Here is a 14937-nt window from a genome sequence, read left to right on the forward strand (position 1 = left end):
AATGCGACATTATTAATATGTCGCGTGGTCGCGCATTTTAACGCCATTTTTACACATTTTGATGGGTCTACAATGCGACAATATGTTGACCTTGAAAAAATTCGCGTTGTCGCCCTTTGATAAAATAAAATATATTATTCAAAGCGCGACAATGCGACCAATGGCTAATTGCTTGTTTTTGTAAGGCCGACAATGTCCTTTCTGGGTTTCCATAACAATAACCTTGCCCAATTGGACATTCAAGTCATAAATGAAAGATATGGAGCTTTTGAAACCTTGGAAAATCTTTGTAACAAAATTAAAATAGACATCTTATACACGGATGATGAAAATTAATACCACAATATTCATGTCAACTTACAAAGCAGAGGCGGATCTGGTGCAACTAGGCGACTGGTTTCTTAGCTATGGCTGATTGCGCGATCATGGAACCAATTTGATAAAATTTCCAAGAGAGGGGCACGATTCGCCATTCAGCTTGACCCTGAATGACACCAATTGTCACAAATGGACTATTCCATGACACAGTAAAGTCTAGCGACAGGTCTTTCGCTAATTAACGTTCAAAGAGTAAACGTTTGTCCCTCCCAGTTTAGCCTGTTTTAGAAAAAAACGTTATACGAACTGCATGAAGCGATTGTGTGAAATCAAACAGTATCACTACTCCGCCGTTGGCTGGGTGTTACGTAATATAGGTAGCGGTTTTAGCCGAGAAGTCCCGAGTGACAGCAGGTCATCAGGTTGTGACTTCCATCACTGTCACAGCCAAGTCACCCTCGATGAAGATGTGGTCCGGGGCTGCTCCGACCGTTCTCTCCTTGAACTTGATGAGAGGGACGCCATCAACTGTCAACTGAAGAAGAACGCCGTGATGAGCAGTTGTTTTCTCGGAGAGAGGAGCAAGCTTTCGTTGAAGACATATTGTCAGGTACCGTTCTTGTTTTATTACTGAGCTTATCATTCACTCAGATGCCTGACAATTCTGAGGTAGGTTTGGGAGATTTGATACACGCCGTGATATAACTGAAACACTGTTCAAAGCGGCGTTGAACCCAACTTACACACCTACTCAATCACTCACAGGACTGTTTTTTGTTATTGAAATATACTCACATCATACACACCGCTAACGAGGGTTATCACGACCCTAGATTCCTGCCCGAGAGTTACAGGAAGCCACGGGAAGCTAACTTCTTCCCCCCACTGGCCGCCTATTTCCGTGTTGGTGACTGTACGGTTAACAACGCCTCCATATTTAAACCGGAAGTCTACCATGTACAGTACGTCTTTGCCTTTCTTCATCATCACGTACCATCTGAAATAAATCAGTCCTGTCACAGGTACGCAAACAAGAATACTTCCCCCAACAAAACTAGGGCTGATGGAGTCATGGTGTCTAAATCCGCGACTCTCCCATATCGAGTTAATTTGAAATCACCCCCCTCTGTCATACAGTTCAGCATGTATTTAACAAATGATAACTCAGACAGAAAATAAATATATAATAATAATAATAATAATAATAATAATAATAATAATAATCACCATCGCCATCATTATAAGATGATTGCTTCAGTTAGAAAATCTAAGATTGGTCTCACTTCGGATGACATTTGAAGAACAAATGTATCTTTACACAAAATTACCCAGCCACAGATTACTTTTTACAAACTGTTGTAGGAATGAGTGATGGGGAATTAGAAATAATTAATTTAACAACAGTTCTTTCAATTTTCAGTTTCATAAAAATGTTTCGAATTCGACTTACCTTACAGCTTTGGTTGCTGTTGCCCTGACGGTGACCTTGACCCTGCTCGCTGGTCCACACGGTACGGGGTAACGGAACGGCACCGTCTACAGGTGCAAAACCATTTTCATCAGAGACATACCTTCCTTCATGCTGTAAATCCACTTGCATCAAAATTAATAAAGTGAGTGAGGGAGTGAGATGGGTTTAACGCCGCTCTGAACAGAACGCAGTTATTTTACGGCGTGTCAGCTTAATGTGGGAGGGAAGCCCGAAGTATTGCAGGTCTCAGACCTTTACCACGTTGGTGAAACCCACGAGCACGTGAATGGTGCTAACACAAGAATAAAGAAGTCAGCTTCGACTTGCCATCTTACCTCTGTCAGGAGCATAGGGAAGGGGAAAGTTTGAGTTCAATACCATTTAGTGATCTTAGCCACCCGTGAAGATCCGGTTAGAATAGGTCTTCAGCAACCCATTCTTGTCGAGAGGCGACTAACGTGATCGGGTGGTTAGGCTCGCTGACTTGGTTGACGCTTGTCATCGTATCCCAATTGCCTAGATCGATGCTCATAATGTCAATCACTGAATTGTCTCCTCCACACGCGATTATTTACAGACCGCCGTCATGTACCTTGGATTATTGCCGAGTGCGGCGTTACACAAACAAACAAACAAACAAAACTAATCTTAGCGATTTTTCTGTCGCCTCAGGTTTCACTCAGCTTCATCTTTAAGTTGTTCTTGTATCGGGGCCTACTTTAAAGATTTTCCTGCTATTACCCGCCCGGTTGTGCGCACCTGTTTGGGTCATTGTTGAATTTTGTGTTATAGTGAGGTTCAATCGAGCATGCCCTTTCCACGAAGATTCAAAGTACGCCATACAATTCTTGCTCAAACGTTGTTTGATCAGGGTTACAACATTTATGGCAGGTTGAGGACATTTACAAGTATGGCGCATCAGTGACAAAAATGATGTCGGTCAAAAACCCTATTTTGACTGGTACCATATGGATTTTTTTCAGGTCATACTTTCCTGTACATGTGTTGGTGACTGGTTTTACGCCGCTTTTTTTAGCAATATTCCAGCAATATCACGGCGGGGGACACCAGAAACGGGCTTCACACATTGTACCCATGTACGGGTCTTCGGCGTGACGAGCTAACGCTTTAACCACGAGGCTACCCGACCGCCACGCCTTTTTGCGAACACCTGGTATCATCACTATTTGATTTTGATTCATAAACACGTGCTCATGATATAGTTGAATGGTACAAAAGGCTTTTAGTAGAGATACCTTGTGAGTATGGAAAATGTTTTGTCGCTTTTATTTTTACATGCACTTATGGATACAAGACTCCCAGTGACATTGGGATATGTGTTGGTAACGAATTATGAATAGCTGATAAATTACCATGATGATTTTATAATATTTATTAGCCAAGGTAAAAATCGTTTACAAAATAAAAAAATATGCTTATGGTTTTTCAGAATTACTCGTCGGATGATGCTACAATTAATGACTACAAACTAGAACATTAGACGGCGATCGATTGTGAACATGAACTGTTGTGATAACCTTGTGTCCTTACCGTAACCTATCAGTGATTCTTAAGGGTAGAATCTTCAATTTAATTCTTATTACAGCTAAGATGGATAGAATTATCATTCAACCGCCCTGGTGCTATCAGAAATGAGCGGACCACTGTAACTTGATGGTGCCCTCATATTGCTTGACGACGGGCCATTATAACGTCCGTTGGTATCTATAGCAAGAAGAACTGTATTATTTATACCTCTGCACAAATCCATTACCACTCATTCACAGAGTACAGATGATCTTGTACTTACTGCGTTATGCCATCTAAACTGATCACACAGACCAGCTATGTCCTCCCATTGTCCGTGAGGCTGACAAGAACTGAGAGTGCCATTACGGCAAAGTTTGAAGTCTCGCTTGCACCGGTAGGAAGCGACAGCCCCTTCATAAAGACCATCATAGGTTCTGCGCATGCCTGCTACTTCCGGTGGATACAGACATCCTTGGAACTCTGAAACAGAATAATTGAAGCTTGGAAAACAACCCATTAAAAAATTCATAATCAATAAAATTTATTTCACCGGAACTACACTTCATGCTGAAATTCATGGTTGAATATTTCGGCTACCAAGTTTAACCATATAATGGAAAGGTGGGGGTAGGCTGTTAAGCCCCCTCTCTCTCTCTCTCTCTCTCTCTCTCTCTCTCTCTCTCTCTCTCTCTCTCTCTCTCTCTCCCCTCTCTCTCGCTCTCTCTCTCTCTCTCTCTCTCTCTCGCTCTCTCTCTAGCTAAGGTATTAAAACCTATTCGCATTCAAACAATTGACACTTACTATTGAACGGCATTGGTATAACATAATATATACTAATAATATATTAATATATTACCAGGCACACATGTTGCGCGACGCATTCGATCTACATGACACCTGGAGGTCCTCGCGCATGACAGCGCGGAACATTCTCCCCTCCAACCCTAAATCAAACAATGAAAGTCAGTAGTTCATCAGATAAAAATCACTGGAACATATGGAACAAGTCAAACTAGGGAAATGCATCAAACATATTTTATCTCACTGACGCGTCAAATTTAAAAATAATTCGCCACATGCATGTCTACCATAAAAAAATTGAAAACTTGAGGCCTTGAATGTTGTAACCCTTATCAAACAACTATTGAACAGAGTCGTATGAAGCTCTTTTAAATCTAGTACCGTGCATAGATTTACAGTCACATGTAAAAGTAAAACATATATACACGTATGTGTGAAATTGTCTACCTTTGGCCAGTGTTCAATGTCGCTGAAGATAAATCCTGGTCTATGATCAAGTCTCCCACGTCCGCTACTGTAACTGTTGAGGAAACAGGTGCGTGTCTCGGGTTCATAGCCGATGGAGTGACAGAGAGAGGACATCAGACATTCAGAAGCACAGGCGTATATAGAATCACTAATCAATTTTCTGAACACCTGTGTCATGTACTTGTCATGCTGTAATGCAGAATACCAGTGAAAACAGTTGTTACAATTTACTATTTTCACAATTTTATAAATAAGTAAGACAATACCAACTCTACGATGAAACATCTTCATCACAATAACCTGCAAATGCTTTAGATTGTTTCAGCTTCAACTGAAAGGGAGAAAACTGAGGTGAAAGGAATTGAATCGTCTCTTTTGGTTTCATCAATAATTGATGTTGGTAGAATCTGGGAAAGAGTTATGCCTATGATGTTGACGACATTAAATTATTACCTTTTTGTCACTGATAACGGGACTATGAATTAGACTACGAATATCTGATACGGGGCCAACCATTTGATATTCTGTGGTGAAACTTTGCTGGCCCAGAAAATTCTTAATAAAAATAATTCTACTTGTGATTGTTGGAAAAAAAGGAAATTGTCTGCCACAAAAAAGACATTTTTGCAAGGTTTTTATCTAAAAATATATATTCAGGTTCGTAGTTTTAATTAAAACATATCTGGTTCTGCAGCTGTAGTTGACAAAATATGTCCATACAAAGTCCCGGTCCTTGACATTGGATGTACTTTCATTTGCCCGTTGTTCCTTTACGTGTATATTCCCTTCTTACAATACAGAAATTTGCAAAATGAAGCTACCTGCTGTTTAATTTCTGATTCCCAATGGTCTCTTGATATTTCATTTCTTGAAAGGTCAAAACAATTAAGATTCTTTCACCTGAAATGAATTGGTTAGTGATTAAATTAAAGAGGCTATTTTCATGTCAACGACAGTGTTGAGGATGGATAATAACCTCCAATCATTTTTATCGTTCTACCTATTGTGAAAATTCCTTCAACACGATCGTCTTCAATTGTGACTATTTCGTCGCTATTCTACATACATGTACATATATATATTTCATTCTACATACATGTGCATGGTACTTTTATATTCTTCTCACTTGTAGATGATAATTCTGCAGTCGACATACTTGTATCATTCTACATACACGGATATGGTGTTTATACATTCAACATACATCTTATTTCTACATATATGTAAATGGTATTTCTACATTTTGCATACATGTAAATGGTCATCTACAATCAACATACATGTACATGTAAATGTTGTTTTTTCGATATTTTGCATACATGTAGGTGGTATTTCTACATTCTACATATATGTAAATGTTATTTCTATATTCCACATACATGTAAACGTTTTTTCTATATTTTGCATACATGTCAATAGTACTTGTACATTCCACATACATGTAAATGATATTTCTACTTTGTGCATACATAAAAGTGGTATATCTACATACCACATACATGTAAATGGTATTTCTACATTCAACATATATGTAAATTGCATTTCTACATTCAACGTACATGTAAATAATATTTCTATATTCCACGTACATATAAATGGTATTCCCACATTCGACGTACATATAAGTGGTATTTCTGCATGTAAACGATATTTCTACATTTTGTATACTTATAAATGGTATTTATACATTCTACATATGTGTAAATGATATGTCTATATTTTGCATACATAAAAATGAAAATGCTACATTTTGCATACATGTCAATGGTATTTCTACATTTTACATATTTGTAAATGGTATTTCTACATTCCACATACATGTAAACGTTTTTTTCTATATTTTGCTTACATGTCAATGTTATTTCTACTTTCCACGTACAATTAAATCATATTTATCAATTTTGCATACATGTAAATGATATTTCTGCATTCCACATACATGTAAATGCTATTTCTGCATTCCACATACATGTAAATGATATTTCTACATTCTGCATACATGTTAATGATATTTCTACATTTTGCATACATATAAATGGTATTCCTACATTCCACGTACATGTAAATGATATTTCTACATTTTGCATACATGTAAATGGCATTTCTACATTCTACATATATGTAAATGGTATTTCTATATTCCACGTACATGTAAACGGTTTTCTATATTTTGCATATAGGTCAATAGTATTTCTTCATTCTGCATACATGTTAATGATATTTCTCATTTTGCACACATATAAATGGTATTCCTACATTCCACGTACATGTAAATGATATTTCTACATTTTGCATACATGTAAATGGCATTTCTACATTCTACATATGTGTAAATGGTTTTTCTATATTCCACGTACATGTAAACGTTTTTCTATATTTTGCGTATATGTCAATAATATTTCTCCATTCTACATATATGTTAATGATATGTCTATATTCCACGTACATGTAAACGGTCTGAGACCTGCATCACTTCGGGCTTTCCTCCCACATTAAGCTGTCACGCCGCGATATAACTGGAATACTGTTAAAAGCGGCGTTAAACCCAACTCACTCACTCACTATATTTAACATACATGTCACTGGTATTTCTACATTCTACATATATGTAAATAATATGGCTATATTTTGCATATATGCAAATGGGATTTCTACAGTTTACATATATGTAAATGGTATTTCTACATTCCACGTACATGTAAATGGTTTTTGTATATTTTTCACACCTGTAAATTGTATTTCTACATGTTGCATGCATTGCGATTGGTATTTCTAAACATATGCAGAAAGAGTTCTATCATCGCTCTGTACTGTTGCTATTTGTAAAGCGTCTATAGATGTTGACAGTTGTAGTGAGTTATTTACTAGTGTTTTGAGAAACTTTTCTGAATGCATGAGAAACCACCTAAAGCTTCAAATTGTACGCCACTACTAGAAATAGGTATAAGAATGTATGTAAGATGTCAAGGCAGCGTTATCAAAAGAAGAAGAATACGGCCTTCTAAAGTCTAAATTGCTCTGGAAGAAGCGTAAGGCCTTATCAGGAAAGAGCCAAAATTGAAATAGCTAAAAGTGGTACAAAATAATATATGTACAGCTGCGTGATCTGGTTAATTTAGATATCTTTACCAAAGCTAAGTCTCAGCATGGGGATTCAGAGTGGCAATAGATATCCACAAGACTGCAGGAGTGATGACTTCAGCCTCAAGTTTGGTTTCTACATTTCACAGTTTTTAAGGTACAATCGATGTAGAATACATTCTGCCTACACGGAAATTTTGGGAATATGAATGAAAGCAGCTTTGTCACCTAAACTCATGGTCATTTTGTTTTGTTTGGCATGTCCATTGTATCTTGAGAGACCTGTTGCATAGACCGTTTGTCTACCACGTTCTCCAAAGCAAATGTAGTGTTACGATGGTCGCTCACCGAACTGAGAAAAGCTATGAAAGTAGTAATTAACCCCCGTGTGTTTGCAAGGGCAGAATAAGCCATTCTTACCACCCACTAAAACGAAGACCGATTGGTCACCGTGTATGATCAGCACCTGGGCCCCTTGCACGAAGCGATCTCAGCACTAGAAATGGAGCAACTGTAGCCTGTGTTAAAGTGTTGGATTTACAATAATCGTTGCGCTGCGGTCCCTTAGACCTAGTGAGACGAGCTGATTGTGTGTCATCGTTCTTCGACGGCGTGGAACCTTGCTCATGAAAGCTTCCAGTTGTTTGCCTGGCCCAGAGTCAATTATTTACAGTCTGAGTGCAGGGTAATACATCCACCCCTTCTCTCAATATAATGCTGACACCAGAGGCTGTGTTACATTTATTTGAATTATAAGATGTCAATGAGTAAAAATATTTACATGTTTTCAGTATATAATTTGAACAGTTGCAATGAAATACTAGTAGTCAATTGGCTTGTTGACAATCCTTGTAGGTACAAACATCTGCCGCCGATATGTGTGGGCGTGTCCATGCCCCACGATGCCACAATACAAGTTATCATCAGTGACCAGGCTGACGTCGTTTGTGCCTCAAGCCGTCGACGTTTTACGATGCTGACACTAACTAACAGAAATGTCTTGGGGGTATTTACATTCGTCACGCCAGTCCAAACAAAATAGAAGCAACAAAAAGGTGCATTTGCAAACACCATTTATCTTGAATAGCCCGACTTGAATATGTCGTTAATTCTACGCCTGGTTGTCATGTTCAAACGACCTGAGCTGCACCAGGATATGGTGTACATATGTGTGGTTTCATCTCACCGATAATGATCCTTGGTCTGTAAGTACCATATCCTTCCTTATTTTTACTGTAAAGGTTGTAAATGTCACTGACTGTAGCCCCTTTTGGTGTTCCGACCCTATTTAGCTGACACTCAGTGGTATAACTAAATACTAAAGCGTCTATCTATCACTCACTCACTCAAGAGGGCGATGGGGAAGCCAAGTGGTTAAATTGTTCACTCTTCACACCGAATCTCACATGAGTACAGTGTGTGAAGCCCATGTCCGATGTCCCCAGCTGTGTTATTGCTGGAATATTGCTGAAAGTGGTGTAAAACCATATTCACTCGTTCACTATAAAATGACGCTCTTCAGACAGTTTTGAAACAATGCCTTCTATGACATAAACACCACCTCCATCCACTGAAGCCTCCCCAAAGGCGTCATCTGATCGGCCAGTAGACCAGCGTTTACCAGGGTCAGTGCGTCCTGGATCATACATTGACTTCAATCATTCGTACAAGGACGTCTCCGGTGATCAGAACGTGATCGGGCAGCACTCCCCTTACTCTCTCGGTGAAGTTGTATGTGTTGTGACCATCCACTACAAGCTGAAACAGATCACGGGATCGGCTTAGTGTCGTGTTGTAACCACACACAATAAGCAGATAATATTATTCCCATCGCATCGCGTCGCATCGCATCGCTTTTAGAATGCTGTGCTTTGAGAATCACATGGCAACATGGTGCATCGCACCACTCGTTTATCTCAATCCTGAAAACAATACAATATTGAGGTGATAATATAGAAGAAACTTCTATCAATGGTCATAGCTATCGTGTGTAAAGTCTCATGTTCATGCAGTGAAACTCATTATATAATTAGTCGTACAAATAACCGACAATCATTAACTATGTAGGGTGACAAGTCAACAGAGGAGAACAAAAACTTATGGATCTAGATTTTTGTGCTGATGAGTTTCTATACAGAAACATAGTTGCTGTGTGACGTTTGTTTGAAACTGCAGTCATTATAGTTGGATTTGCTATTGATGTCGGCCATAGAACTATCTTTCTCTTGTAGTTATTTCTAAGAGGGCTAAGGGCATAAGGGTAAATATGTTTTTCTTTGTTATTTACCTACCTTGAGTGAGTAAGTGAGATATGTTTCACTGCTTTTAGATATATTCCAGTATTACTACTGCGTGGGACACCATAAATGGGCTTCACACATTGTGCCCGTGCTGGGAATCGAACCCGAGTCTTTGAAGTGACGAGCGTACGCTTTATCCACTAGGCTACCCCACCACCCTTTTGGCCTCCCTTGAATTGTATCCTCTTTCGCTAGAGGTTACAAGAGGCCAATGATTGACCTGGTACATGTTGTGTGGGTGAGTGAGTTGGGTTTAACACCCCTTTGAAAATCTGAGCTTTGAATAGTTTTTCTGTGTCTCAGCTTCATGTGAGAGGAGGGGCGGTCGGGTAGCCTAGTGGTTAAAGCGTTCGCTCGTCACGCAGAAGACCCGAGTTCGATTCCCGACATGGGTACAATGTGTGAAGCCCATTACTGGTGTCCCCCGTCGTGATATTGCTGGAATATTGCTAAAAGCGGCGTAAAACTTCACTCACTCACTCACTCACTCACTAGAAATGGTGGAGGTCGTTGGTGGTTACCCCTGGTTACCACTTTGGTGAATCCCAGGTACACTGGGTTGGTGCTGACAAACCTAGAACCTGGTATTCAAACCAACTGTCAAAGGTTCTAGCGCGGTAAGTGGAGTAACTCTGCATAGCGAGTTGCTTCACCTTAAATGACCCTCCTCTATCAGCATGAACACCAGCGAGCATTGTAGATGATATCTGCAGGGAACAACATTTCACTTAACACGAGAGATCATTGCCCAACCCTATATAGGTCATATGTAATCTTCCACTTCATCAAAAGAAGGCACAAAAGGTCATAGACCAACCTGATATAGGTCATGTGTAACCATCCACTTGATCACAAAAGGGCACGAGAGGTCATTGCCCTACCTGGTACACTCCTCTGTGCAGACTGACTTGAATCTCAGCCTCTTGTCCGACAGTCAATGGTATCTGGGGATGATACAGCTGGACGCCTATCCGGCCATGGAACTCTGTATTGATGGCGATCATGTTGGAATGTTGATGGTAGTTGAAACGGAAGTCACAGTGGAATGGTATATCTTTGCCTCTCTTTACCTGTGCAAAAAACCTGTAACAAAAACTGAAAATATTCATTTATGGCAAATGTGAATGGTTTCTATCTTTACATCTTTATCCGACGAGTCACGTTCGTACAGGCTCGACATTATGGATGTGTTTACAGGATTGGAATAATAATTACAAACCCACAGTTTTTATGTCCTCTTTCGCGGTTTCTGATCATTTTACTGATAGGTAGGATGTTAAAAAAGGGTTGATAGAGAGTATGAACCGTTTGATTTATATTACCTGGTAGCTTTAGATGGGGTTGCAATAAATGTAGCCTTGAAACTGCTTGAAGGCCCACACGGTAAGGCATAACCCTTGCTGAGAGCCTGTAAGAAATATGTTAAGGTCTATGTATCTTATATCCCTGTGTACAAAGCAAGGTGGGGAAAACAACACTACAGGGCCTTCGTTCAGTTAACAAAGGCTCCCTCACAGAACTACGGACCTCCACATCGTACCTCCAACTCGCCGGATTTACAGTTCACAAAGGCCAGTGCCAGTCTCCCTTGCAGAACTATGGACCTCTAACTCGGGCCTCCGACTCTCAGGATTTACAGTATATAAAGACCAGTGACACTATCCCTTGCAGAACTATGGACCTCTAACTCGGACCTATAACTCGCCGGATTTAAAGTTCACAAAGACCAGTGGCAGTCTCCCTTGCAGAACTACGGATCTCTAACTCGTACCTCCAACTCGCCGGATTTACAGTCCACAAAGATCAGTGACAGCACTACGGATCTCGAATTCGAACCTCTAACTCGGATGTCTAACTCACCGGATTGTGAATTCTGTACTGTGCACAAAGACCAGTCATGTTCTTCCACTGTCCCGACGCCTGACACAAGCTTGTGGTTTTGTCATAGCATGGCATGAAATCCTTCCTACAAGTATACGTTACAACAGCGCCTTCGTACTGGTCCTGGTACTTCCGACTGGCACCTGCAACTTCCGGTGGATGCCTACACCCTCTGAATTCTGGGAAGATCAATGCATACCGCGAAAGAAAAGAAAGCATATTTTTCACATGACACACACGTTATCTCTACTTAATATTTCACGTCAGCTCAATGTGGCTGGATCGCCCAAAGTTTCAGGCTTTTTGAAAATAAAAGTCTACACAAAAATACATCGTTGCAAGATTGGGGGCGGGGTTAAAAATTTAGGCTTATAGTTTTGATAAAAAACTTCTTGTTTTGTGGCTGAAAAATATCAATATCCAAGGAGTATTGATGATGTATTTTCGCTTGTTGTTTTGTTGAATACCATATTGATGTCATTGAGTGAATCAGAAATGATTGCATTAGCACGTGTAATGGCAGTAATTTACGAACCACGAGTAAATTATTTATCTCTGAAGACATGAAATTTTTGTGGTATGCGACAAGACAAGATACACACTGGGTTCATAGATATTCGATTAATAATTTAACTGATTCGCGTGTAAATTCTTCAAACCAGGCAGGTCGTCTGTTGTGGAAGCGGCTGTGACGCCTATGCTTTCACTATGTGGTGGTATACAACCATGGACATACTGTTCAACATTTGCTGAAGATGACAATTGTGTCCCTTAGCAAATATTGAGTCGTATTAATCGCGCAAACAAGTAAAAATAGCAGGTTTATTTTAGACACAGTAAAAATAAAATATATAAAAAATCAGAAATATGCTGAAACATATTAGGAGTTTTGTAATGTCGATAGGTTATTAATTATTCATAAGAAAATCATACTTTTACGTCCGTGAATCAAAAAGTGAACATATAGAATTGTTGGTTCTTTAGATTTTTAAAACTGCGCCACGTTGGAAAGTGAAAACCTGCGAAGAGTACACCAATGAAAATTTATGTTTTTCCATGATTTAGATGGATCGATGAGAATTTTCTACAAATTCGTCAACGTGGTATGACGTCAATTACAGAAGTACCAAAAATGCCGCTATTACAGTATTGTAATAGGACATGGAGGGTTAATATGAACTCAAATTTGATGCAGGTCTTAGACGTTTAACACTTTGGTGAAATACGAGCACGAGTAGGTTGTTGACAAACCTATAAACGTAATCCAAGTCAACCGAGATTCGATCCCACGGTCATATGTTTCCTAGCGTGCCCAAGGGACGCAACTCTGCACATAGAATTGCGGCGCCTTAGACAACTGGGCCACCCGTATAATCATTGGCAGCTAGGGGTTTCAAATATCTATATTAAGGTTCAAATCATTCGGTGCTTCATAAAGAAAACACATAAGGAAACAGAGCTGCAATGACCGGTCTTCAAACCCCCACAATGTACATTTCTGATTTGGCGCTCTCGAAATACAATTTGGGACGAAAGTAAGTATATGTCAGTCACCAGAACTGTGATTATATCTGGAGCAGGTACACCAGTGGCAGCTAGCCTCGGATTCAAACTACACACCATTCGGTTTTGATTATAAACGAACACACCATGAGTTGTTTGCTTGCTGGGTGTTTGGCTTTCTACGAGAAATACTTGAAACTGAATCAATGATATTCACGAGTTACCTGTTACACACGATGGACGTCCGTGTCGATCTATTTGACACATAGAGGTCTCGGGACAAGACTTCTTAGCACATTCCCCAGATAGAGACTGCAAATATATAATTCTTTAAGGCTACCACACGATGGCAGGAGTACTGCTTTTTGGCGTCAGGCAACAAAACATACGTTTACTTGTTTTGTGCCAAATGTGTGAGTGGTGAGGTGAAATTGGGTTTCACCTGGCGTCCAAGATTATTGCACTTATATAGCGACGTGCATGCACGTGTGTGGGGGGAGGGTGCTTGTACTAGTCCGGACTGATGCCGATTTATAGTGCTAGCTCACTGAGATACCATGCCGCAGTTTAACATGAATACCCCACACAGACACAGTATACTGACTCCGAGCCGACCAGTCCTTGTGTTAGCCCTTAGCCCTTAATGCCAAGCGCCAGACAGGGTAACAACAAGTACCATCTTTTAACGTCTTTTTGGTATGGCGCGACCGGGGATCGAACCCCGTACCTTCTGCTCTCCGGGCGGACGCTCTACCACAAGACCACGGAGGCGGTCTGTGTGAATGGCAGATGCTACCGGCAGGGCAGGACATGCTTACCATTTTCGCGAACACCTGCTGGTCATCACTGATTTTCAGTGATCCATACATGAAATGTTCACCGCATTTTTGCCTTTTACGCCCAAAGAAATCTTTTTCGGGGGATGATCGAGACCGGTTATTATCTGGCGTTGACGTGTTATATGTAATCTAAGTTGAGTTATTGGCACTACAACCCTCTGTGAAGAGTGAGTGAGTGAGTTGGGTTTACGCCGCTCTTTAACAGTATTCCAGTTATATCGCGGCGTGTCAGTTTATTGTTCGAGGAAAGCCCGAAGTGATGCAGGTCTCAGACGTTTACCACTTCGTTGAAACCCACGAGCACGGGTATGGTGCTGACAAACCTAGAAACATAACCGGGGCGAACCGGGATTCGAACCCCTAATCATAGGTTTCTGGCGTGCACAAGGGATGCACAGCGAATCGCGGCGCCTTAGACGACTAGGCGACTCTGTATAACGTTTGCTATGCGTAGAACCACCAGGCCAGCTGTAGCCTTTGATGTTAGAACTGCATCTCGCGTGGAACCTGACTGAGCTCGTGTCCTAGTACCCGTTGGGCCTGGAACGCGCTTCTATCCTACATACTAGGTGAGGTAAGGTGAGGTGAGGTGAGGTGAGGTGAGGTGAAATGGGGTTTAACGTCGCGTCCAAGATTATTGCACTTATATAGCGACGTGCACGCACGTGTGTGTGTGTGTGTGTGTGTGTGTGTGTGAGTGTGTGTGTGTGTGTGTGTGTGTGTGTGTGTGTGTGTGTGTGTGTGT

At 40.5% G+C, this 14937-nt stretch overlaps 1 protein-coding gene across 1 annotated transcript in view; it reads left to right on the forward strand.

The window, feature by feature from the left end:
- The first annotated feature begins 628 nt into the window (after positions 1-628).
- The window catches only part of LOC124137630 (flocculation protein FLO11-like), a 35716-nt gene continuing 21407 nt past the window's right edge, over positions 629-14937 (forward strand). The window contains exon 1 of the mRNA XM_046504025.2: positions 629-928. Within this exon, the coding sequence (XP_046359981.2) occupies positions 629-928 (300 nt within the window). The remainder of the gene's footprint in view (positions 929-14937) is intronic.

The sequence above is a fragment of the Haliotis rufescens genome, unplaced genomic scaffold (assembly GCF_023055435.1).
Source record: "Haliotis rufescens isolate VD_foot unplaced genomic scaffold, xgHalRufe1.0.p SCAF_19, whole genome shotgun sequence".
In the NCBI taxonomy this organism is placed as follows: domain Eukaryota; kingdom Metazoa; phylum Mollusca; class Gastropoda; order Lepetellida; family Haliotidae; genus Haliotis; species Haliotis rufescens.